The sequence below is a fragment of the Mustelus asterias genome, unplaced genomic scaffold, assembly GCF_964213995.1.
Source record: "Mustelus asterias unplaced genomic scaffold, sMusAst1.hap1.1 HAP1_SCAFFOLD_433, whole genome shotgun sequence".
Taxonomy (NCBI): Eukaryota; Metazoa; Chordata; class Chondrichthyes; order Carcharhiniformes; family Triakidae; genus Mustelus; species Mustelus asterias.
In genome coordinates this window covers 138833-165123 of record NW_027590388.1, presented here as the reverse complement: position 1 = coordinate 165123, position 26291 = coordinate 138833, and the positions used below count along the sequence as shown (strand labels likewise).

The following is a 26291-nucleotide window of genomic DNA, read 5'->3' as shown; positions in this document are numbered from 1 at the left end:
TTTTCCCACAGACAGAACAAACAAACATTTCTCCTTCCACATTGATATTCAGGTCCTGATGAATCGAATGACTGTCAGATCTCAATGTGATGTTTGATTTAAGTTTCCCACCTGTCAATCCTCCCATCCTAATCCCCTGTAAAAGGAGTTTACAGAAGTTATCAGTGTAAATACAGGATAGAAATTCAGAACAGACAATTCTAGTTCGGATGGAACATTCTTTCCTTTCTTATTCCCTCCAATCATATGGTCCAAACGAACTGAAAGACTAAAATCAACAACCAAGCATCAACAAAACCAAAGGGAACCTTCCTCACTGAACCAGAAAGTTCTGACCAGTGTGACTGATCCTTTTATGTGACTCGGGCACTAGGACCCAGTTAAAAACAGAAATCCTGAATCCCGTCCACTCTCTGTTGTGTGACAATGGGCGTCACCAAGACGTCAGCGCATGCGCTCTGCCCTCCGCTGAACTAAGATGGCGGCTGGTAACCGGGGTCTTCGCCCCAGGAGGACAAACCGGAGCTGCAAACGCGGAACCTGCAGGTCCGTATTCGCGGTTTGAGGCTTTCAGCAGGTATTTAGAAACCCTCCCCGTTCACCCGCCGACTCCATCGGCCCTGCGCGTTTCCACACCTTCACCGGCTGCGGATCAGACAAAAGGATCCTCTCTCCCCTTCGCCATCACTGACATCGCGCATGCTCCCGACCATGTTCGGTACTGCGCCTGCGCACTGTTCCCCTATGGTGTGGATAGGGGATAAAGAACAAAGAACAGTACAGCACAGGAACAGGCCCTTCAGCCCACAAGCCTGCGCCCATCACGTTGTCCTATCTAAACCAACCGCTTATATCCCTCTATACACCGTCTGTTCATGTTTCTATCCAGATAAGTTTTAAATGTTGCTAATGTATCTGCCTCGACCACCTCACTTGGCAGTGCATTCCAGGCCCCACCACCCACTGTGTAAAAAAAACGTCCCCCCCGTGTCTCCACTGAACTTTTCCCCCCCCTTACTTTGAATTGTGCCCCCTTGTGATTGTCATTTCTGTCCAGGAAGAAAGCTTCCAACTGTTACCTTACCTACGCCCCTCATAATTTTATAAACTTCTATCAGGTTGTCCCATGGTCTCCATCTTTCCAGTTTATTCAATCTTTCCTCATAGCTAATACCCTCCATACCATGCAACATCCTGGTAAACATTTTCTGTACTCCCTCCAAAGCCACCACGTCCTTCTGGTAGAATGCCGACCAGAATTGGACACAGTATTCCAAATGTGACCTAACCAATATTTGATATGACTGTAACATAATTTGCCAACTTTTATACTCAACATTCACCACCGTGGGGGATGTTGGTTAAAATCACCACCTTTGAAAGTCCCAAATAGTTAAGTCACTGTTTTTGCTTTGATGTGAACATTAAGGTGGCACGGTGGTTAGCACTGCTGCCTCACAGCGCCAGGGACACTGGATTCGATTCCCAGCCTTGTGGAGTCTGTGTGGAGTTTGCACGTTCTCTTCGTATCTGCGTGAGTTCCCTCTGGGTGCTCTGGTTTCCTCCCACAGTCCGAAAGACGTGCTGGTTAGGTACATTGGCCATGCTGAATTCTCCCTCAGTGAACCCGAACAGGCGCCGGAGTGTGGCGACTATGGGGTTTTCACAGTAACTTCATTGCAATGTGAATGTAAGCCTACTTATGATGCTAATAAATAAATAGACTGTGTCCTTTCACTAACAAGACCAGCAGCAAACATTCCCCATCCTCGGGTACCTGTGGGCAAGATGATGTTTGACCTTCTTGAACCGTTGCAGTCCATGTGGTGAAGGTGCTCCCACAATGCATTAGGTAAGAGTTACAGGTTATTCACCCAGTGATGATGAAGGAACAATGATACATGTCAATAATAACAATCTGTATTTATGTGTCTTCCATGTCATAGACTTTCCCAGGGCATTTCAAAGAAGTGTTTTTCACACTAAATGCCTTTGCAGGTCAGTGAGCTCGGGGGTGATGATGAACAAGACTTGATGTGAGTAAGCACATGGCCAGCAGAGATTTGGATGACTTCAAGACTTCAGGGAGATTGAATGTAGGAGGCCGGGAATGCATTCGGATAGTTAAGTCTGGAGTTATTGAAGGAATGGACGAGAGTTCCAGCTGCAGACAAACAGAATCAAGCGTAGGTTAGAGGGATTAGCGGGTAAAATATGTAGGGATATGGTGATAGGGCCTGGGTGGGATTGTGGTCGGTGCAGACTCGATGAGCCGAATGGCCTCTTTCTGCACTGTAGGATTTCTATGTTTCTAAGGACAGAGTAAGAGTTTTAACAACACCAGGTTAAAGTCCAATAGGTTTATTTGGTAGCAAATACCATTAGCTTTCGGAGCGCTTCTCCTTCGTCAGATGGAGTGGAAATGTGCTCTCAAACAGGGCACAGAAACACACAAATCAAGTTACAGAATACTGATTAGAATGCGAATCCCGACAGCCAGCCAGATCTTAAAGATACAGACAATGTGGGTGGAGGGAGCATTAAGCACAGGTTAAAGAGATGTGTATTGTCTCCAGACAGAACGGCCTGCAAGTCCAGGAGGCAAGCTGTGGGGGTTACTGATAATGTGACGTAAATCCAACATCCCGGTTTAGGCCATCCTCATGTGTGCGGAACTTGGCTATCAGTTTCTGCTCAGCGACTCTGCGTTGTGGTGTGTCGTGAAGGCCGTCTTGGAGAACGCTTACCTGAAGATCAGAGGCTGAATGCCCGTGACTGCTGAAATGCTCCCCCACAGGAAGAGAACAGTCTTGCCTGGTGATTGTCGAGCGGTGTCATTGATGAAGACGAACATCTCGCCAAGGCCATCCCCACACACCCACTTCTTGTCTTCAAACAACTGCGCAACCTCAAACAGACCATTGTCCGCAGCAAACTACCCAGCCTTCAGGAGAACAGTGACCACGACACCACACAACCCTGCCACAGCAACCTCTGCAAGACGTGCCGGATCATCGACGCGGATGCCATCATCTCACGTGAGAACACCGCCTACTAGGTACACGGTACCTACTCTTGCAACTCGGCCAACGTTGTCTACCTGATACGCTGCAGGAAAGGATGTCCCGAAGCATGGTACATTGGGGAAACCATGCAGATGCTACGACAACGGATGAATGAACACCGCTCGACAATCACCAGGCAAGACTGTTCTCTTCCTGTGGGGGAGCACTTCAGCAGTCGTGGGCATTCAGCCTTGGATCTTCAGGTAAGCGTTCTCCAAGGCGGCCTTCACGACACACGACATAAGAACATAAGAAATAGGAGCAGGAGTAGGCCATCTAGCCCCTCGAGCCTGCCCCGCCATTCAATAAGATCATGGCTGATCTGACGTGGATCAGTACCACTTACCCGCCTGATCCCCATAACCCTTAATTCCCTTACCGATCAGGAATCCATCCATCCGCGCTTTAAACATATTCAGCGAGGTAGCCTCCACCACCTCAGTGGACAGAGAATTCCAGAGATTCACCACCCTCTGGGAGAAGAAGTTCCTCCTCAACTCTGTCTTAAACCGACCCCCCTTTATTTTGAGGCTGTGTCCTCTAGTTTTAACTTCCTTACTAAGTGGAAAGAATCTCTCCGCCTCCACCCTATCCAGCCCCCGCATTATCTTATAAGTCTCCATAAGATCCCCCCTCATCCTTCTAAACTCCAACGAGTACAAACCCAATCTCCTCAGCCTCTCCTCATAATCCAAACCCCTCATCTCCGGTATCAACCTGGTGAACCTTCTCTGCACTCCCTCCAATGCCAATATATCCTTCCTCATATAAGGGGACCAATACTGCACACAGTATTCCAGCTGCGGCCTCACCAATGCCCTGTACAGGTGCATCAAGACATCCCTGCTTTTATATTCTATCCCCTTCGCAATATAGGCCAACATCCCATTTGCCTTCTTGATCACCTGTTGTACCTGCAGACTGGGCTTTTGCGTCTCATGCACAAGGACCCCCAGGTCCCTTTGCACGGTAGCATGTTTTAATTTGTTTCCATTGAGATAGTAATCCCATTTGTTATTATTTCCTCCAAAGTGTATAACCTCGCATTTCTCAACGTTATACTCCATTTGCCATATCCTCGCCCACTCACTCAGCCTGTCCAAATCTCTCTGCAGATCTTCTCCGTCCTCCACACGATTCACTTTTCCACTTATCTTTGTGTCGTCTGCAAACTTCGTTACCCTACACTCCGTCCCCTCCTCCAGATCATCTATATAAATGGTAAACAGTTGCGGCCCGAGTACCGATCCCTGCGGCACGCCACTAGTTACCTTCCTCCAACCGGAAAAACACCCATTTATTCCGACTCTTTGCTTCCTGTCGGATAGCCAGTCCCCAATCCACTTTAACACATTACCCCCAACTCCGTGTGCCCTAATCTTCTTCAGCAGCCTTTTATGGGGCACCTTATCAAACGCCTTTTGGAAATCCAAAAACACCGCATCCACCGGTTCTCCTCCATCAACCGCCCTAGTCACATCTTCATAAAAATCCAACATGTTCGTCAAGCACGACTTTCCCCTCATGAATCCATGACAGCGCAGAATCGCTGAGCAGAAACTGATAGCCAAGTTCCGCACACATGAGGACGGCCTAAACCGGGACGTTGGATTTATGTCACATTATCAGTAACCCCCACAGCTTGCCTCCTGGACTTGCAGGCTGTCCTGTCTGGAGACAATACACATCTCTTTAACCTGTGCTTAATGCTCCCTCCACCCACATTGTCTGTATCTTTAAGATCTGGCTGGTTGTAGGGATTCGCATTCTAATCAGTATTCTGTAACTTGTTTTTTGTGTCTCTGTGCCCTGTTTGAGAGCACATTTCCACTCCATCTGACGAAGGAGCAGCGCTCCGAAAGCTAATGGTATTTGCTACCAAATAAACCTGTTGGACTTTAACCTGGTGTTGTGAGACTTCTTACTGTGTTCACCCCAGTCCAACGCCGGCAACTACACATCATGTCTAAGGACAGAGTCAGGTGATGTTACTCAGGTCAGGTACACAGGTCACTGAAAGTCAGGTACACAGGTCTCTGAAAGTGGCAATGGAGGTGGAGAAACTAGTCAAGAAGGCATATGACATGCTTGCCTTCATCGGCCGGGGCATTGAGTTTAAAAATTGGCAACTCATGTTGATGCTTTATAGAACCTTAGTTAGGCCGCACTTGGAATATAGTGTTCAATTCTGATCGCCACATTACCAGAAGGATGTGGAGGCTTTGGAGAGGGTACAGAAAAGATTTACCAGGATGTTGCCTGGTATGGAGGGCATTAGCTATGAGGAGAGGTTGGAGAAACTTGGTTTGTTCTCACTGGAGCGAAGGAGGTTGAGGGGAGACCTGATAGAAGTCCACAAGATTATGAGAAGCATGGACAGAGTGGATAGTCAGAAGCTTTTTCCCAGGATGGAAGAGTCAATTACTGGGGGGCATAGGTTTAAGGTGCGAGGGGCGAGGTTTAAGGGAGATGTACGAGGCAGACTTTTTACACAGAGAGTAGTGGGTGCCTGGAACTCGTTGCCAGGGGAGGTAGTGGAAGCGGTAGTGACTTTTAAGGGGCATCTTGACAAGTACATGAATAGGATGGGAATAGAGGGATATGGTCCCCAGAAGGGTAGGGGGTTTTAGTTCAGTCGGGCAGCATGGTTGGTGCAGGCTTGGAGGGCCGAAGGGCCTGTCCCTGTGTTGTAATGTTCTTTGTTCTTTGATCTTTGTACTGAGATGGAAATTGGCAGTCTTGGTGATTATTCAGATATGAGGTCAGGAGCTCAGTTTAGAGTGAAAGCTGTTATTGAGGCTGGGAACAGTCCGGTTCAGTCTCAGACAGTTGTCAGGGAAAAGGATGGAGTCAGTAGTTTGGGAGTGGAGTTTGTAGCGGGGACTGAAGAGAAACAATGGTTTTCTTCTTCCCAGTAGTTAAATGGAGCACATTGCTGTTCATTCAGTACTGGATATCGGACAGGGCAGGACAGTGTGCGAGTTGGAGGGGAATTTGGAGATTATGCTGTTCGCATACACCTGGTCCTCCTTGGTGTGGAAGTTGAAGGTTTGGAGAATTTTGTCAAAGTTTTAGAATTCAAAGTAGAAAATCACCTCCTTTGTTCCTGCCTCTTTCACCTCTCTCCCCTCCCATAGAGGCCAGAGTCTTGTGTAGGCCCAGACTGGGTGGTAAGTTCCCTTCCCTAAAGGACATTAGTGAACCAGTTGGGTTTTTGTGACAATCCAGGAGCTTCCATGGTCACTTTTTCCTCGTGTCGACCCCACAGATTACCAGATTCATTCAGCTCAATTTCATAACCTGCCTTTGTGTTTTTGTGGGCACTCTCTCACTCCCTTTTCTCTGTTTTAAATTAATTTCATGAGGTATTGAAAGAGGAGGATATGTAGTCAGGAAACTCAAACCAAACATTCACATCAGATGGAGTTGTCCAAATTATGGGATTTTGAACATTGAAGGAAAAAGCACTGTTCACAGTGGGGAAAAACCGTACACATGTTCTATGTGTGGATGAGGCTTCAACCAATCATCTAACCTGTCGAGACACTATCACACCGGGGAAAACTGTGGAAACATGAGGACTGTGAGAAGGCCTTCAGTTACCGTCTAAACTGGAAACTCAGCAACGCAGTCACACAAGGGAGAGGCTGTGAACTGGCTCTGAGTGTGGGTTGTGATTCAATAAGTCAAACAACCTGTTGAAACACCAGCAGCTTCACCTGGGGGAGAGGCCATTCACCTGCTCTGTATGTGGGAAACAATTCACTCAGTCATCATTACCCATGACACAACAGCGAGTTCACACTGACGAGAGACCTTTTAAATGCCCAGACTGTGGGAAGTGCTATAAAAGTTCCCAGGAACTGACATCCCATCAATATGTTCACACTGAAGAGAGGCTGGAATTAGGGGAGAGCATCGATGATGGAGAATTGTGTGACTGAAGGATATTACAGAGAGAGGAGTGGTCGCAGTCATGGAGAAATTTGGAAACAAGAACGGGAGTTTTAAAATGTTAGTGGTTCTTAAACAGGAACCTTTATAGGTCAGTGAGCACAGGGGTGATGGGTGAACAAGTCTTGAATAATTACACAGACAGCAGAGTTTTGGATGACCTCAGGATTGCAGGGAGGCTGAATGCGGGAGGCCAGCAAAGAGTGCTCTGGGATAGTTAAGTCCAGAGGTAACAAAGGAATGGATGAGAGTTTCTGAACAAGATGATTTGAGACTCGGGCGATGTTACTGAGGTGGAAATAGACATTCTGGGTGATGGTGAGGATATGTGGCTGGAAGCTCAGTTTGGGATGAGCCAGGACACTGAGGTTGTGAGAAGTCTGGTTCAGCCTCAGACAGTTGCCAGGGAGAGAGAGTGGAGTCTGTTGTGAGGACTGAAGACAACGGCTTTGTTCTTAATATTCAATTGGAGGAAGTTTCTGTTCATCCAGTACTGGATGTCAGACACGTCAGGATGGTGTGTGAGTTGAAAAGGAACTTGGAGATGATGGTGTTCCCATACGCCTGCTTCATTGCTCCATCGAGGTGGTGGAGGTTGTGGGAGTTTGAAATATTTGAAATTCCTTTTTTCCTGTGCTGCCCAATTCTGTCTCACCCTCTCCTACTTCTGTCTCTCTGCCTCTTCCCCCTCGATCTCTTCTCCCAGATTGTCCAGAGTCTTGTGTCGCCCCTGACCAGGGAGCAGGTTTCCTTCCCTGAAGGACATTAGTGAATCAGGTGGGTTTTTTTAAAGTTAAAAATTTATTAGTCACAAGTAGGCTTACATTAACACATCAATGAAGTTGCTGTGAAATTCCCCTAGTTGCCACAATCCAGCACCTGTTCGGGTCAATGCAACTAAGCAGCATGTCTTTCGGACTGTGGGAGGAAACCAGAGCACCCGGAGGAAACCCACGCAGACACAGGGAGAGCGTACAAACTCCACACAGACAGTGACCCAAGCTGGGAATCAAACACGGGTCCCTGGCGCTGTGAGGCAGCAGAGCTGATCACTGTGCCCCCGTGCCGCCCAATGACAATCCGGCAGTTTCCATGGTAACTTTTTCCCAGTGCCGGCCCCACAAATGACCAGATTCATTCAGCTCAATTTCACAACCTGCCTTTGTGTTTCTGTGGGTTCGCGCTCACTGCCTTTTTTCCATTTAAATCAGTTTCACAGGGTTTTAGAAGAGGAGGATTTTCAGTCGGGAAACACAAAGCGAACATCACATCAGGATCTGATGGAGTCGCCCAATTTATTGTGACCATTGTATCATGATTGGATTTTGAACATGGAAGAAAAAAGCATCGATTGCAGTGGGGAGAATCTGTACGCGTGTTCTGTGTATGAATCATCTGACCCCACGAACCACAAGTGCCGTCACACTGAAGAGAAGCCGTTGAAATGTGGGGACTGCGAGGAAGGATTCTATTCCCCATCTGAACTGGAAATTCACCAGCGAGTTCATGCTGGGGAGAGGCCGTTCACCTGCTCTGTGTGTGGGAAAGGATTCACTCAGTCGTTCAACCTGCTGAGACACCGGCAAGTTCACACTGGAGAGAGACCATTCACCTGCTCCAAATGTGGGAAGGGATTCACTCAGTCATCCAATCTGCTGGTACACCAGAGAGTTCACACCGGGGAGAGGCCATTCACCTGCTCCCAGTGTGGGAAGGGATTCATTCACACAAGCAACCTGCTATCACACTGACAAGAGACCTTTTAAATGTCCAGCATGTGGGAAGTGCTTTAAAAGTTCCCGGGAACTGACACGCCATCAGCAAGTTCACACTGAGGAACGACCTTTTTACTGTTCAGAATGTGGAAAGGGCTATAAAAGCTCCTGGGAACTGACGTACCACCAACGCGTTCACACTGAGGAGAGACCGTTCAGGTGCTCTCACTGCGGGACTGGGTTCAGGCAATCATCTCAACTCACTGTACACCAGCGAATTCACACTGGGAAAAGGCCATTCACCTGCACGGAGTGTGGGAAGGGATTTAGTCGGTCATCCCAACTCATGGTGCACCAGCGGGTTCACTCTGGAGAGAGACCTTTCAAGTGCCCAGACTGTGGGAATTACTATAAAAGTTCTGGAGAACTGAAATCCCATCAGCATGTTCACACTGACAAGAGACCGTTCAGGTGCTCTCACTGTGCAATTGGATTCAGGCAATCATCCCATCTCACTGAACACCAGCGAATTCACACTGGGGAGAGACCGTTCACCTGCTCCAATTGTGGGAAGGGATTCACTCAGTCCTCCCAACTCATGGCTCACCAGCGGGTTCACACTGAGGAGAGACCTTTCAAATGCCCAGACTGTGGGAAGTGCTACAAACGATCTGGAGATCTGAGGTCCCACCAACGTGTTCACACTGACGAGAGGCCATTCATGTGCTCTCAATGTGGGACTGGGTTCAGTCGATCGTCGATACTAATTGAACACCAGCGAGTTCACACTGGGGAGAAACCATTCACCTGCTCCAAGTGTGGGAAGGGATTTACTCGGAAATCCAACCTGCTGACGCATCAGCGAATTCATAAGTGAAGGCAGGAGTTAAAGTTTGCTGTTAATCACACCCAGAACAACATTCATTGGGGTTCCATTCTGCTGGTGTTCATAAACTGCAGCTCGGAAATAGGTGTTACTGTTCTGGATAAAATTAAACTAAATCCGTTTTGTGTGAAACAAAATGTGGCAAATGTTTTTAATATTTCTTCACACAAGTTAGTTGCTTTTGAAGTGAGCTTCCTCTGGCTAAGGGACCAAGATTTACTCTGGCTACTTGTTTCCTTTTTTTACAAAGCTTGGATAGACTTCACCAAGTCTGCACCTGTGAGCTCTGACTGTGGTCAGATACATCACACTCTCATACCAAGTGGCAGACACCACCAAATACATCTTCTGTGGATTTCTCATTGAATTTCCCCCAGATGATGATCACATTGTGAGCCAACTGGTTTCATTGGAACTGCAGCTTCCAAACAAATGTTTGCAAACTCAACACTCGAAAAGACATGCCTTGGATTGCCACGTGCAATCAAGCTTCCACACAATCATTCAGCCATGCTAACGGAAGATCACTGCTTCACAGGCTGTATTAAGATATCATCAACCTTAGGATTGCTTCAGATATCTGGCTTCTCCCGAGTCAACTTCACCAAGTCTGCACCTGTCAGCTCTGACTTTAACTGGGAGCCTTTCTCTTTGTCTTTAACTTCAGGGAACAGTAAGTACATTGCTCAGTTTCCAGTTCCTTTTGTCTCTTTGACTTCAGTCTTCCTGGGACTTTTCTGTTAATTCCCTGGTTTTTATAATCACTGCTCCCTGTTCTTTTGGGATTCCTATTCCCAGTTTCAAGTCACAATGGCGCTGCTGTTACCCACCATGCCGTGCGGATATGAATATGCCCTATTCATGCTACAAGAGAGCAGTGAACATGCGCAGAACTGGATTCGATCAGAAGCATGCGCAGTGTCATTTTGCGGGGCCATCAAACAATCCCAGGAAACATACAGCACGGGGTTAGATACTGATTAAATCCCTTTCTACACTGACTCCATCAAAACTGCCAGGGCACGTACAGCATGGGGTTAGATACAGAATAAAGCTCCTTTTACACTGTCCCCATCAAACATTCCCAGGACAGCATGGAGTAAGATACAGAGAAAAGTTCCCTCTACACTGTTTCCATCAAACACTCACAGGACAGGTACAGCATGGGGTTAGATACAGAGTAAAGCTCCCGCTACACTGTCCCCATGAAACACTCCCAGATAGGTACAGCACGGGGTTGCAGAATAAAGCTCCCGTTGTACTGTCCCCATCAAACACTCCCAGGACAGATACAGCACAAGGTTAGATACAGAGTAAAGCTCCCCTTACACTCTCTTCCCCAAATATCCCCAGGAAATATACAGCACGGAGTTAGATACAGAATAAATCCTCTTCTATACATATATGACCCCATCAAACACTCCCAAGGCCATTGTTACTAATACCATCCCTGAATACCAAGGCTCAAAGAGACACTCTGGAAGTTATCAAGAGCTGGAACTGTTAAGGTTTGGTTTTGGGAGTCACAGGTTATCCACAAAGTGAGGTGGGGGATAAGGGAGATTACGCTGACATAATTTTAAAGTAGTTTATGAAGAGGCAGCCGTTTAAATATCATGTATGAACAAAATAGATCAGCAGAAACATACGAGCTGTGAAAGGAGAGCAAAGAACATTACAGCACAGGAACAGGCCTTTGGCCCACTTAGCCTATGCTGACACATGATGCCTTCCTGAACTAAAGACCCTTTGCCTCTATGTGGTCCATACCCTTCTATTCCCTGCCTATTCATGAATCTGTCAAGATGCCTATTAAACATTCTGCGTCTACCACCTCCTCTGGTAGCGCATTCCAGGCATTTACATCCTCTGTGTGAAACACTTGCCTCTCACATCTCCTTTAAACTTTCCCCCCTTTACCTTAAACCTATGTCCCCTGGTAACTGACATTTCTACTCTGGTTTCCTGATCCGACAGGATGAGTGATTGTTTCTGTTGTTGATGGTTGGCAGAGCCAGCTCCTTCTGAATTGAAGTGTTAGGAAATTCTTCCCAGGTTGTCTCCTGCCTGACAGAGGCCACGCAGTGTGGATCACTTAAAAAAAAATTCCAGAGTATTTTTTTCCCTCTCAGGAGCCTGTTTTTAACTTTTTCAAAGATGGTCATTTTGTGTGGAGATTGGCACTCCGCACAACACTCTCTGATTTTCCTTATCCTCAGGAGTGCCGTTAATTCTAAATTATTAGCAAATAAATACATACCATTAAAGTGACAGATCATGCTTGGACTTTAAAAATTCACCAGCTCTCCCTTCACCTGTATCTATCTTGAGGATAATTCTCATTCAGGAATATTTATTCCTAGTCTCCAGTTGTCCAAACTCAATTCCTTTATTTCAATTTTACTCCTGTTGACCAGAACCAATGATTTTAGTTCCGTCCTGGGTGTTTTAAAGTCAGTTTCTCTGTGGAGTAAGTGTCAACACATTGATGATTTTTAAAAAAAATTACTTTTCACGTTAACAATTTCTTTTTTTTTTATTCATGTGATGTGGCTCGGCCAGCATTTATTGTCCATCCTTAGATGCCGTTTAGAAGGTAATAGTGAGCTACCTTGTTGAATTGCTGCAGTCCCTGAGGTGTAGGTACCCCCACAGTGCTGTTAGGGAGGGAATTGCAGGATTTTGACCCAGCGACAGTGAAGGAATAGTGATATATTTCCAAGTCAGGATGGTGAGTGACTTGGAGGGGAACTTCTAGGTGGTGGTGTTCTCATGTTTCTGCTGCTCTTGTCCTTCTAAATGGTAGTGGGTTGGAAGGTGCTGCCTAAGGAACCTTGATGAGTTACTGCAGTGCATCTTACGGATGGTACACACTGCTACCACTGTTCATCGATGGTGAAGGGGGTGAATGTTTGTGGATGGGATGCCAGCGGGGCTGCTTTGTCCTGGATGGTGTCCAGCTTATAATTTATTTAAGGCGAGTGACAATCAACCCAATCCATCAGAGCTTGTCAATTGTTCATTCAATTGTTTTAGTTTGAACAAGACTTAACCACTGGGTAAGACAAGAATCTCAGATGGTAAATTGAAATAAATTTATTTAAAAGGCAAATACTTATCAATACAGAAGGAAAAAGATACATTTATCAATACAGAACAGACTTTTACCATTTCTCTTGGTTGATCAGACTGTAAAAGCATAATTCCTTGTGTACCCCTTGATTGACAACAATTCTGATGAGAATCGTGCTTTGGGGCTTCCAGTCCTTGGCCAGCAACTCGAGGGATTTAAAAATTCGAATCCTCAAGATTTAAATCCTTCAATGGCTCTTACCTCAACTCGAATAAACTGGGTAGAATGCAATGGTTGGTTGATTTCATTATTGAATCGATTCAAGTGATTTTGAATGATTTGGTTAACTGTCTCAGATAGAGATAGAATGGGACTGTTCAGTGCATCCCTCCTATCTGATCCTGGGCAAGCCTTCTATTCATTGTGTAACCTTTCGGCTCCAAATCAGTTTAACCCAGGCCGCAAAGGACTCGTTGTTAATCATCTCATCAGATCACACATTCCTTCTTACAGAAATTGTGGTATGCAATTTAAAACTGGCTTACAGAATTATAAGAATATACCAGGCTTTTAATATAACTATTAATATTGTGGTTACAGGGATAGGGCTATGGGGATAGGGCACAGGTGGGATTGTTGTCAGTGCAACCTCGATGGGCTGAATGGCCTCCTGCATGTAGGGCTTCTATGATTCTATTCTATGAAGTAAGCTAACAAGATCAATGAAGCCATTTTGAAACTAACATTTAACTGAAAAACTATTAATAGATCATTAAGTTTTCAATGATAATTAATTGAGGCTCACTTTTTTTTGATAATTTGTTTCTGACTGGTGACTAATTAATACAGTTCACTGATTAATACAAATGGTTAATCACTGGACACTAAATGTCTTTTTCAGGATCACTGAATTCCTACAGGGCAGAAGGAGGCCATCTGGCCCATCGAGCCTGCGCTGACAACAATCACACCTGAGCCCTATCCCTGTAACTCCACATATTTACTCTGCTAATCCCCCTGACACTAAGGGGCAATTTAGCATAGCCAATCAACCTAACCCGCACATCTTTGGATTGTGGGAGGAAACCGCAAACCCACACAGACACGGGGAGAATGTGCAAACTCTACACAGTCACCCAAGGCCAGAATCGAACATGGATCCCTGGCGCTATGAGGCAGCAATGATAACCACTGTGCCACCGTACCACCCCAAAAGTAAAGTTTACTTAAGTAAACATAAAATGTAACTGGTCTGAATATGAATAATTTCTTCTGAAACTTACTACCTAGTCACACTAGATGTCTGTAAGGATCTTTGCTTGTCTTCCCATGCATTCTTCAACATCTTTGGCAGTGGCCAGTTTATCAAATGCAATTCTCTGTGAAAGTTCATGCACAAGGATATAAACATCCCCAAGAGAGCCATCATTTTATTAGTCGCATCTAGACTTTCCCTTTACTAAAATATACATCAATACCTCATTGCCATATTCCATTGAACAGCACCCACATTGGGTTATTTCAATTCCCAATCAGTGGTGTGTTATTTTCCCGTCACTCTATTTCTCACCCTCAATCACTTGCTCTCATTTGAACATCCCATTAGTTACCATCCCATCTCATTCATGTGGCCTGGAGAAACTTTTCTGTCCAACTCTCGTAATATCTTTAAAACAGGAATCAAACATGCCAATTTGATTCCAGGTGGCAACACAATTTGTTTGTTATTTTAGATAGTTTTATATAAAAGTCACCCACTTTTTTTGTAAATTTCAATATTAGCTCAAATTCAACTCATAGAATCATAGAAACCCTACAGCACAGAAAGAGGCCATTCGGCCCATCGAGTCTGCACCGACCACAATCCCACCCAGGCCCTGCTCCCATATCCCTACATATTTTACCCGCTAATCCCTCTAATCTACGCATTCCAGGACACGAAGGGGCAATTTTAGCATGGCCAATCAACCTAACCCGCACATCTTTGGACTCCCAGTGTTATGACAGGTTTCCTTAATCTGCAATTTATTTCCCCAATGGAAACCTTTTTTTCCAATATCCAAGCTTGTTTGTTGCCAGTTTGTGTTTTGAAAATTTGACAATCCCCCAAACTTCAGTGAAATCTCCCTTTGGATGTGTGAAATAGCAACTTGTTTTTATTTATTGGTGGGACACGGGTGTCGCTGGATGGCCAGCATTTATTGTCCATCCCTAGTTGCCCGAGAGCAGTTGCTGTGGCTCTGGAGTCACATGTAGGCCAGACCAGGTAATGATGGCAGATTTCCTTCCCTAAAGGACATTAGTGAACCACATGGGTTTTTCTGACAATCGACAATGGTTTCACAATCATCAGCAGACTCTTAATTCCTGATTTTTTTATATTGAATTCAAATTCCACCACCTGCAGTGGCGGGATTCGAACCCGGGTCCCCAGAGCATTAGCTGAGTGTCTGGATTAATAGTCTAGCTATAATACCACGATACTATCTCCTCCCCTTCACTTTATTTCATCAATTTCAATCACAATTATGCCCAGATTTGTTGGTTTTAAAATTGTGCTTTTGTATCAGAGTGAGAAGTGTTTGCAATCATTTTGGAGGTAACTTCCATGTCTCCTGATCTCAAGCACTTTACCTTGAAAGACAACAAGTGGCCTGAATGGTTAAGACTCAGTCTTTGAAAAGCAAAGCCTTTAATTCAAATTGTCACCATGTTGTGACGTTTGATGTCAGTTCTTGAATTCATTAAAACAATTCTCGGTCTCTTGCTGTGATATCACCACCAAAGTGACCGTGGAAACCATCACCATTTGCTTAATAAAAACTCAAAGAATCCACTTAGCTTTGTCAAAGAGCCCAGTGGGTTAATGTGTTCAGGAGACCAACCAAAGATGTGAGAGCTGAAATAATCCAGAGGTTAATGATGAGGTGTTAGTGTTACATTCCCATTCTGAGTCAGGAGGATGTGGATTCAACTTCACCTCCAAAAACCTGATCATAAAATGCAGCTGGTATTTTGGTGCATTCCTGAGGGAATACTCTGCTGTCCTTCAGAGGAAACCTTCAATTATAACCCATCTGCTCCTGCAGGAGGTAAAAGTTCCCATTATGATATTTTGAAGAGGGAAGTTCTTTCGGGTGAACTGCTCAATACGTAGCCCTCAGTGATCAGCACTCAGACTATCTGGTCAGAATCATAGTTCTGTTTTGAAATTTCTCTCTCTCTCTCCCCACAGATGTTTGCCTGACCTGCTGAGTGTTTCCAGCATCTTAGTTGTGTTTGTTGGAGCCTGTTGTATACAATCTGGCTGCTACATTTCCGACATTACAGCAGGCACTCCACTTCAAAAGAACTTCATTGGCTGTAAAGCACTTCGGGACACCCTGAAGTTGCAAAAGGCGCTATATTAATACAAGTTTTCCATTAACAAAGGAGAAAATACCCAACAATGGGACAGTCGATAACAGGACATCAGTCAGTCTCCTCTTATCATGGAAAAATCAAGGACACATACACTGTATTTAACGCAATCATATTCATTCTATTCATCTCTTTAACTGGACTGGAGTTTAATATCAACTGAAATAAACCTGAACTGTCAGAATGAACATGGTTCAGTCCTGGGTGCAATAACAGCAGAATCCAACCTCGGTAATCACATGTGAACTCTCTGGTGTGACAGACGGCTGGATGGACGATTGAATCCTTTGCCACACACAGGGCAGGTGAACGGCTTCTCCCCAGAATGGACTCGCTGGTGTTTTCTCAAATTTGTCCTGGTTTTAAAGCTCTTCTTACAGTCAGAACATTGAAATGGCCTCTCACCTGTGTGAATTCCTGATCGGTAAGGGAATTAAGGGTTATGGGGATCAGGGGGGTAAGTGGAACTGATCCACTTCAGATCAGCCATGATCTTATTGAATGGCGGGGCAGGCTCGAGGGGCTAGATGGCCTACTCCTGCTCCTATTTCTTATGTTCTTAGGTTCTTAATGATTGATTCTAACATCTTCCCCACAACAAATGTCTAACGAACTGGCCTAGATTTCCTGTCTTATGCCACCATCCGTTCTTGAATTGGAGGGCTTATATTTGCTACTTTCCAGTCTGATGGAACCTCTCCAGAATCTAGGGAACTTTGGAAAATTAACACCAACAAATCTACTGTCACTATCTCATTAACCACCTTCTTAAGATGCTAGGATGAATTCCATCGTGACCCAGAGACTTGTCAGCCGCAGCTCCATCAGTTTGCTCAGTACAGCTTCCCACGTCATTGTAATTTCTCCTAGTTCCTCTCCCCCTTCCACCTCCTGATTTACAGCGAGGACTGGCTGGTTTTGTATTTTCTATAGTGAAGACAGAAACAGGGATATGGGGGTAGGGCCTGGGTGGGATTGTGGTCGGTGCAGACTCGATGGGCCGAATGGCCTCTTTCTGTACTGTAGGGTTTCTATGATTTCTATGAAAGATTTGTTTATTTCATTGGCCATTTATTATCTATTATTACTCCCCATTCTCATTCTCCAGAGAGCCAACACTCACCTTATTCCTCTTTTCCTTTTCGAATACCTCTAGAAACTCTTGCTATTCATTTTTACTTTAACAGCTAACTTCCTCTCATACTCTAATATTTTTCTTCCAATTAACCTTTTAGTAATTCTCTACTGTTCTTTATATTCCAGCCAATCATCTGACCTGTCACTCACCTCTGTGTAGCTATATGCTTTTCCCTTAAGTTTGATGCTTTGAGGAAGAAGGAGACAGGGAGATGGAGAGCACTTCAAAAGGAACTGTTTAAAAATAATAATAATTCGTGGGGTGTGGGCATTGCTGGCAAGACCAGCATTTTTTGCCCAATTTTTGAGATTCCCGTCCAAGCTGTAAACCTTTGGATTAAATCCCACCATCAACAAATTATTTCCCAGCTGAATGTGAAAATTGACTCAGTCATCCCATTTACCGATAGAACAGCACAATTACACCAGAGGAAGACCACTCAAACACTTAACGTTCGCAAAGGGATTTCCTCAGTGGTTAACAATCTATAACTTTAAAAGCTCAAAGCATTTTAACTACCCCTCTTATTGGCGAGGGATAGTTTAACTGTTCTGTCCAAGAGGGCACAAATCACTTGTTCACCCCAGCGAGTTCACATCTAAATGCAGGTGATTGTTATGTTGTCAATCACACCCAGGACAGAAATGTGCTGGAAGGCCTATGCTGCTTAGTTGCCAAATGAATTGAAGTAACACATTTGAACCTTGGCCCAATGGTACCAATCATAATCAGATCGCAAATCGTATTTTCTATTGAACAATATGGGTTTGAATGGTGAGGTGATTACCCAACATTCTCTGCGGGTGAGACTGTGCCCTATCCACATTACTGCAATTATTGCGCAAGCGCAGGACCTGGCTCTGACCGGAGCATGCGCAGTCCGGACTGTGACTGGAGCTGCGAGGAGCCGGAAAGAAACAATGGAGTGAGGTTCAGTAATGGAGCCGCTGGGTGACCGGGGAGGGACAGAAGCAGCGGAGTGGGCTGGGAGGCTTCATAAATACCTAGTGGATGCCTTAATTCAGATAACATGTTCCCGGTATCGCTTCAATCGGTACCGAATAGAGTCGGAGCTGAGCGACTCCAGGCCCGGGTTAGCGGCCGCCATCTTTACAGGAACAATGTGCAGCAGGGCGCATGCGCTATGAGCCTGGACCAGTTACCAACTCTCCCGGATTGGACTGAAGTCTCCAGGAATTTTTTATTTGTCCAGGGAATGTGGAAATTGCTGACTAGGCCAGCATTTATTGTCTATCCCTAATTGTCCTTGAACTGAGTGGTTTGCTTGGCCATCTCAGGGCATTTTAAGAGTCAACCACATTGCTCTTGATATATAGTTAGACCAGACCGGGTAAGGATGGCAGATATTTTTCCTAATTCATTCACACTGTGGGTGTCCCTGGCTGGGCCAGCATTCATCACCCATTCCTATTTGTCCTTGAACTAAGTTTCAGAGGACGTTTTAAGAGTCAACCACATTGCTGTGGATCTGGAGTCACATATAAGCCAGACCAGGTAAGGAGAGCAGATTACCTTCCCTCAAAGACATTAGTGAACTAGATGGGTTTTTACAACAACGAACAATGGTTTCATGGTTATCAGTAGGCTTTTAGTTCCAGATTTTAATTATATTCAAAATTCACCGTACCATAGGATCATAGAATCCCCACAGTGCAGAAGGAAGCCATTTGGCCCACCATCCAGCCCTATCCCTGTAACCCTGTACATTTAGCATAGCTAATCCACCTAATCTACACATCTTTGAACTGTGGGATTCAAACCTGCATCTCTGGAAAATTGTCTGGACATTAAAAAATATACTTTTTTGTAATTTCGTTTGAATATTTCTCTTCACTGGGTATTAAAATATTGACAAAAGATAAAAGTTGTTTGGTTGACCATCAATCGTCCTGTAACGTGATGAGTCTTTTTGCTTTCCAATTGGCCTAGGAAGGCAGTGTGGAATGAGGTTGGAGGATGGGGGCAACATAAAAGATGTGATAAAACCTCCAGGAATACATTTAATCACAGTTGGCGATTATGGAGTAGAGAATGTTGTGAATTTCTATCCTGGACAGACAGTGATGGTTTCTGTAAATTTACAGGGTGCTGGAAGTGGAGACTTGACAGACGCGAAACACAAATCAAACATCACATCGTGATCTGACGGAGTCACTCGAAAAAATCAGGACCTGGATATCAGCAGCTTCTGAATGTGGAAGGTAACAGGTTTGTCGATTCTGTCTGAGAGAGAAGATTTCAGGTCTCAGTGTGACTGGAAAAGCCCTGAGATTCACAAATCCTGGAGAACTGTGCTTGGTTCTGAGCAACATACCTTAGGAAGGACAGAATGGCTTTGGAGGGAGTGTAGCACAGATTTGCCTGAGTGATATTTGAACTCCCCAGGTTAAATCACAAGGTGAGATTACAGGAAGTCATTATAGCACAGAGGAGGCCATTTGGCCCATTGAGTCCATGTCATCTGCCTAGAGCAATCCAGTCCCATTCCCCTGCTCTATCCTCATATCTTTGCAGATTTCTTTTCCTCCAATGTCTATCCAATTTCCTTTTGAAATTATTCATCATGTCCATTTCCACCCCAATCATGGGCAGCAAGTTTTGGGTCATTCGCACTCACTGTCTAAAAACACTCTTCCTCACATCTCCTGTACTAAAGAACAAAACAAAGAACAAAGAAAATTATAGTGCAGGAACAGGCCCTTTGGCCCTCCAAGCCTGCATCACCTTGCTGCCTGACTGAACTAAAACCCCCTACCCTTCCAGGGACCATATCCCGCTATTCCCATCCTATTCATGTATTTGTCAAGACACCCCTTAAAAGTCACTATCAGATCTGCTTCCACTACCTCACCCGGCAGTGAGTTCCAAGCACCCACCACCCTCTGTGTAAAAAAACTTGCCTCGTACATTTCCTTTAAAACTTGCCCCTCGCACCTAAACCTGTGACCCCTAATAATTGACTCTTCCACCCTGGGAAAAAGCTTCTGATTATCCACTCTATCCATGCCCCTCATAATCTTGTAGACTTGTATCGGGTCATCCCTCAACCTCCGTCGTTCCAGTGAGAATAAACCAAGTTTCTTCAACCCCTCCTCATAGCTAATGCCCTCCATACCAGGCAACATCCTGATAAATCTTTTCTGTACCTTCTCCAAAGCCTCCACATCCTTCTGGTAGTGTGGCGACCAGAATTTAACACTATATTCCAAGTGTGGCCTAACCAAGGTTCTATATAGCTGCAATATTACTTGCCAATTTTTAATCTCAATGCCCCAGCCGATGAAGACAAGCACGCTATTTGCCTTCTTGACTACCTTCTCCACCTGCGTTGCCACTTTCAGTAACCTGTGTGCCTGTACACCCAGATCCCTCTGCCTATCAATACCCTTAAGGGTTCTGCCATTTACTGTAAAGAAGCATTTGAGTTGATGTAACATTGAGATTCGCAAAATGTTGAGCAATCATGTAGACTTTGCTCATGTTTAATGAGAAAGATCCAACAGTGTTTCGGCCCGATTTCGAACCGGGCACATTTCGCGTGTGAAGCGAACGTGATAACACGACAGAAACAACTGTTTACATACAAATTAGGAGCAGCAGTCGGCCACTCGGCCCCGCTCTCCCATTCAGTAAGATTGTGGCTGATCTCATTTTAATCTCAACTTCACGTTCCTGCCTACTCCCGATAACCTTCCACCTCCTTGCTTATCAAGAACCTATCCACCTCTGCTGTAAGATATTCAGGACTCTGCCTCAACCACCTTTGCAGGAAGAATATTCCAAAGTCTCACAATCCTTTGAGAAAAAAAATCCTCATCTCTAATTTAGACGGGTGACCCCTTAGTTTGTGGTGCCGAGTTTAAAATTCTCCCACAAGAGGAAATGTCCTTTCCACATCCACCCTGTCAAGTCCCCTCAGGATCTTGTATGGTGAATGGTAGAGTGAATGTTGGACCCTTGGAGGACGAGAGGGGGGAGTTAATAGTGGGAAATGAGGATATGGCTGAGTCTTTAAATAAATTTTTTGTGTCGGTCTTCACGGTGGAGGACACAAATAGTTTGCCAAATATTAACGATAGAGGGTTGGCAGCAGGAGAAATACTTAATACAATTAATGTTACCAGAGAGGCAGTGCTGGGTAGACAAGTCCCCGGGTCCGGATGGAATGCATCCCAAGGTATTGAAAGAAATGTCAGAGGTAATAGTGGATGCGTTAGTGATTATTTATCAAAACTCGTTGCATTCTGGGGTAGTGCCGGTTGATTGGAAAACGGCTAATGTTACGCCGCTGTTTAAAAAAGGAAGGAGACAAAAGGCGGGTAACTATAGGCCGGTCAGCTTAACGTCTGTAGTAGGGAAAATGCTGGAATCCATTATTAAAGAGGAGATAGCAGGGCATCTGGATAGAAATGGTTCGATCAATCAGACGCAGCATGGATTCATGAGGGGAAAGTCGTGCTTGACGAACATGTTGGATTTTTATGAAGATGTGACTAGGGCGGTTGATGGAGGAGAACCGGTGGATGCGGTGTTTTTGGATTTCCAAAAGGCGTTTGATAGGGTGCCCCATAAAAGGCTGCTGAAGACGATTAGGGCACACGGAGTTGGGGATAGTGTGTTAAAGTGGATTGGGGACTGGCTATCCGACAGGAAGCAAAGAGTCGGAATAAATGGGTGTTTTTCCGGTTGGAGGAAGGTAACTAGTGGCGTGCCGCAGGGATCGGTACTCGGGCCGCAACTATTTACCATTTATATAGATGATCTGGAGGAGGGGACGGAGTGTAGGGTAACAAAGTTTGCAGACGACACAAAGATAAGTGGAAAAGTGAATCGTGTGGAGGACGGAGAAGATCTGCAGAGAGATTTGGACAGGCTGAGTGAGTGGGCGAGGATATGGCAAATGGAGTATAACGTTGATAAATGCGAGGTTATACACTTTGGAGGAAATAATAACAAATGGGATTACTATCTCAATGGATACAAATTAAAACATGCTACCGTGCAAAGGGACCTGGGGGTGCTTGTGCATGAGACGCAAAAGCCCAGTCTGCAGGTACAACAGGTGATCAAGAAGGCAAATGGGATGTTGGCCTATATTGCGAGGGGGATAGAATATAAAAGCAGGGATGTCTTGATGCACCTGTACAGGGCATTGGTGAGGCCGCAGCTGGAATACTGTGTGCAGTATTGGTCCCCTTATATGAGGAAGGATATATTGGCATTGGAGGGAGTGCAGAGAAGGTTCACCAGGTTGATACCGGAGATGAGGGGTTTGGATTATGAGGAGAGGCTGAGGAGATTGGGTTTGTACTCGTTGGAGTTTAGAAGGATGAGGGGGGATCTTATGGAGACTTATAAGATAATGCGGGGGCTGGATAGGGTGGAGGCGGAGAGATTCTTTCCACTTAGTAAGGAAGTTAAAACTAGAGGACACAGCCTCAAAATAAAGGGGGGTCGGTTTAAGACAGAGTTGAGGAGGAACTTCTTCTCCCAGAGGGTGGTGAATCTCTGGAATTCTCTGCCCACTGAGGTGGTGGAGGCTACCTCGCTGAATATGTTTAAAGCGCGGATGGATGGATTCCTGATCGGTAAGGGAATTAAGGGTTATGGGGATCAGGCGGGTAAGTGGTACTGATCCACGTCAGATCAGCCATGATCTTATTGAATGGCGGGGCAGGCTCGAGGGGCGAGATGGCCTACTCCTGCTCCTATTTCTTATGTTCTTATGTTCAATCAAGGTTTTACCCAAAACCTTAAATCTGTCCCCCTGGCCCTTGTATGATCAGCAAATGGAAACAGATTTTCTTTATCCACCTGATCGAAACCTGTCAGAATCTTGTGTACCTGAATCAAATCTCCCCTCAACCTCCTTTACTGGAACCATTCTGGTAAATCTCCTCTGCACCTTCTCAAGGATCTTTATATCCTTCCTGAAGAGCGGTGACCAGAGCTTTATAAATATTCAGAATAACTTCCCTGTTTATAGACCAATATCACACTTTATGAAGCTCGGGGTCAAATTTGCTTTGCTAATTACTCTCTTAATATGTCTTGTAGAAATACAAAATCCCTCTCCTTCACCTCCTTCTCTCTCCTCCCATTGAGGCCAGTTGGGTTTTTGTGACAATCCGGCAGTTTTCATGGTCAATGTTTCTCAGCGCCGGCCCCACAAATTCCCAGATTCATTCAGATCAGTTTGACAAGCTGCCTGTGTGTTTGTGTGGGCTCTCTCTCTCTCACTCCGAGTCTCCTGTTTTAAATCAGTTTTACAGGGTGTTAGAAGGGGAGAGTTTGACAAGCTACCTGTGTGTTTCTGTGGGCTCTCTCTCTCTCACTCCGTGTCTCCTGTTTTAAATCAGTTTTACAGGGTGTTAGAAGGGGAGAGTTTGACAAGCTGCCTGTGTGTTTCTGTGGGCTCTCTCTCTCTCACTCCGTGTCTCCTGTTTTAAATCAGTTTTACAGGGTGTTAGAAGGGGAGAGTTTGACAAGCTGCCTGTGTGTTTCTGTGGGCTCTCTCTCTCTCACTCCGTGTCTCCTGTTTTAAATCAGTTTTACAGGGTGTTAGAATGGGAGAGTTTGACAAGCTGCCTGTGTGTTTGTGTGGGCTCTCTCTCTCTCACTCTGTGTCTCCTGTTTTCAATCAGTTTTACAGGGTGTTAGAAGGGGAGAGTTTGACAAGCTGCCTGTGTGTTTCTGTGGGCTCTCTCTCTCTCACTCCGTGTCTCCTGTTTTAAATCAGTTTTACAGGGTGTTAGAAGGGGAGAGTTTGACAAGCTGCCTGTGTGTTTCTGTGGGCTCTCTCTTTCTCACTCCGTGTCTCCTGTTTTAAATCAGTTTTACAGGGTGTTAGAAGGGGAGAGTTTGCCGTTGGGAAGCTGACGGAGTGGCTCAATTTATCGTAACTTTGATATCATCAGATTTGGAACATGGAAGGAAAAAGCACATTTCACAGTGGGAAGAATCCGTACACGTGTTGTGTGTGTGGACACGGCTTCAGACAATCATCTGACCTGTGGAGACACAATCGCAGTCACACTGAGGAGAAACTGTGGAAATGTGGGGACTGTGGGAAGGGATTCATTTCCCCGTCGAAGCTGGAAATGCATTGGCGCAGTCACACTGGGGAGAGGCCATTCACCTGCCCCACATGTGGGAAGGGATTCACTCAGTCATCCTCTCTGTTCACACACCAGCGAGTTCACTCCAGCGAGAGACCATTCACCTGCTCCGAGTGTGGGAAGGGATTCACTATTTCAGCCCACCTGCTGAGTCACCAGCGAGTTCACACTGACGAGAGACCTTTCAAATGTCCAGACTGTGGGAAGTGCTATAAAAGTTCTGGGGAACTGATGCGCCATCAACGTGTTCACACTGAGGAGAGGCCATTCAGGTGCTCTCACTGTGGGACTGGGTTCAGACGATCGTCTGACCTCACTGTTCACCAGCGAGTTCACTCTGGGGAGAGGCCGTTCACCTGCTCCGACTGTGGGAAGGGATTCATTCAGTCATCTGACCTGCTGAAACACCAGCGAGTTCACACTGGGGAGAGGCCATTTATCTGCTCTGAATGTGGGAAGGGATTCACTACCTCATCGATCCTGCTGACACACCAGCGAGTTCACACAGACAAGAAACCTTTTAAATGTCCAAACTGTGAGAAATGCTACAAAACCTCTGAGAAACTGATGTCCCATCAACGTGTTCACACTGACGAGAGACCTTTCAGATGCTCTCACTGTGGGACTGGGTTCAGACAATCAACTCAACTAACTGCACACCAGCGAGTTCACACTGACGAGAGACCTTTTAAATGCCCAGACTGTGAGAAGTGCTATAAACGTTCTGGGGAACTGACGCGACATCAACGTGTTCACACTGATTCAGGTGCTCTCACTGTGGGACTGGTGCGATCTTGTGTGATCTTCTCAACTCTCTGTACACCAACGAATTCACACTGGGGAAAGACCATTCACCTGCTCTGAGTGTGGGAAGGAATGTACGACTTCATCCACCTGCTGAGACTCCAGTGAGTTCACAAGTAACGACAGTGATTGGATGTTGCTGTTCTTCACATTCAGGATTGAACCATCTTCATTAGGGTCCGTTTACACTGGTAATAAACCCCAGCCACTTTAGGGGCTAATATTCTCACTAAAAGTCAAATAAATCAGCTTTGCGTCAAACTCACACATTGTGTTGACTCTTTTTAATATCTCAAACATAATAACAGGTAACACATACATGGCCACTCTCCTCACTGTGAATCCTTCGATCTTTTCCAGACTGTGTAACTGGTTAAAGCTCTTTCCACAGTCAGTTCACTGGAATACTCTCACTCGAGTGGATGTGTCTCAGTGATTTTCCAGTCACACTGATGTTTAAACACTTTGAAGGAACAGACAAACATTTCCCATTCTAGTTTCAAATGCCGATGGTATTCAGATCCTGAATAATTGTGTGACTCTGTCAGATTCTAACGTCAGAGATTTGTGTCTGTAAATTCTCCCCTTCTAATAGACTGTGAAAGAAATTCACAAAAATCATTGCTGTCAGTACAGGATAAAAACTCAGAACAGACAATTCTCGTTTCTGTGGAACATTCTTTCGTCTCATTCTTGAAAATTTGTAAATCTCCATCCCAAACACTCTCCCTCCATTCTCACTTTGCTGGACCTGAAATAGACATTGTCCTGAGGGTGCTGATTCATCCTAATCGACAGATCCGTGCTGACTGTTTCATGTACAGGACACATATTCCTGAAATCTTCACACAGGCTCGTGTCTAAGCATATAAAAAATTTGCATATTTAGTGAACTAAAAATGTATGCAATATTCAGAACTCTATTACATGATTAGAGATACAGGTGGGTGCGGAAGAACTTGACTTAGGGAGCAAGCAATCATGTTCTGGAACTCGCTGACGATGAGAGTGGTGGAAGTGGAGACGACCAGTGATTTCAAAATAAAATTGGTCGGGCACTTGAAGGAATGAAACGTACTGGGGAACAGGGATATCGA

General features: G+C 45.2%; 2 protein-coding genes across 2 annotated transcripts in view; one reads left to right on the top strand and one right to left on the bottom strand.

Moving 5' to 3' along the window:
- The window catches only part of LOC144486715 (uncharacterized), a 42750-nt gene that overhangs the window by 1590 nt on the left and 14869 nt on the right, over positions 1-26291 (bottom strand). The gene's annotated exons all lie outside the window — the stretch shown is intronic.
- LOC144486709 (uncharacterized) lies at positions 8411-25453 on the top strand (the record flags this gene model as incomplete). The annotated part of the gene is made up of 3 exons (XM_078204718.1): positions 8411-8760; positions 9251-9510; positions 24380-25453. Coding segments are annotated over 3 exons (1485 nt in total), but the record flags the coding sequence as incomplete, so codon positions are not given.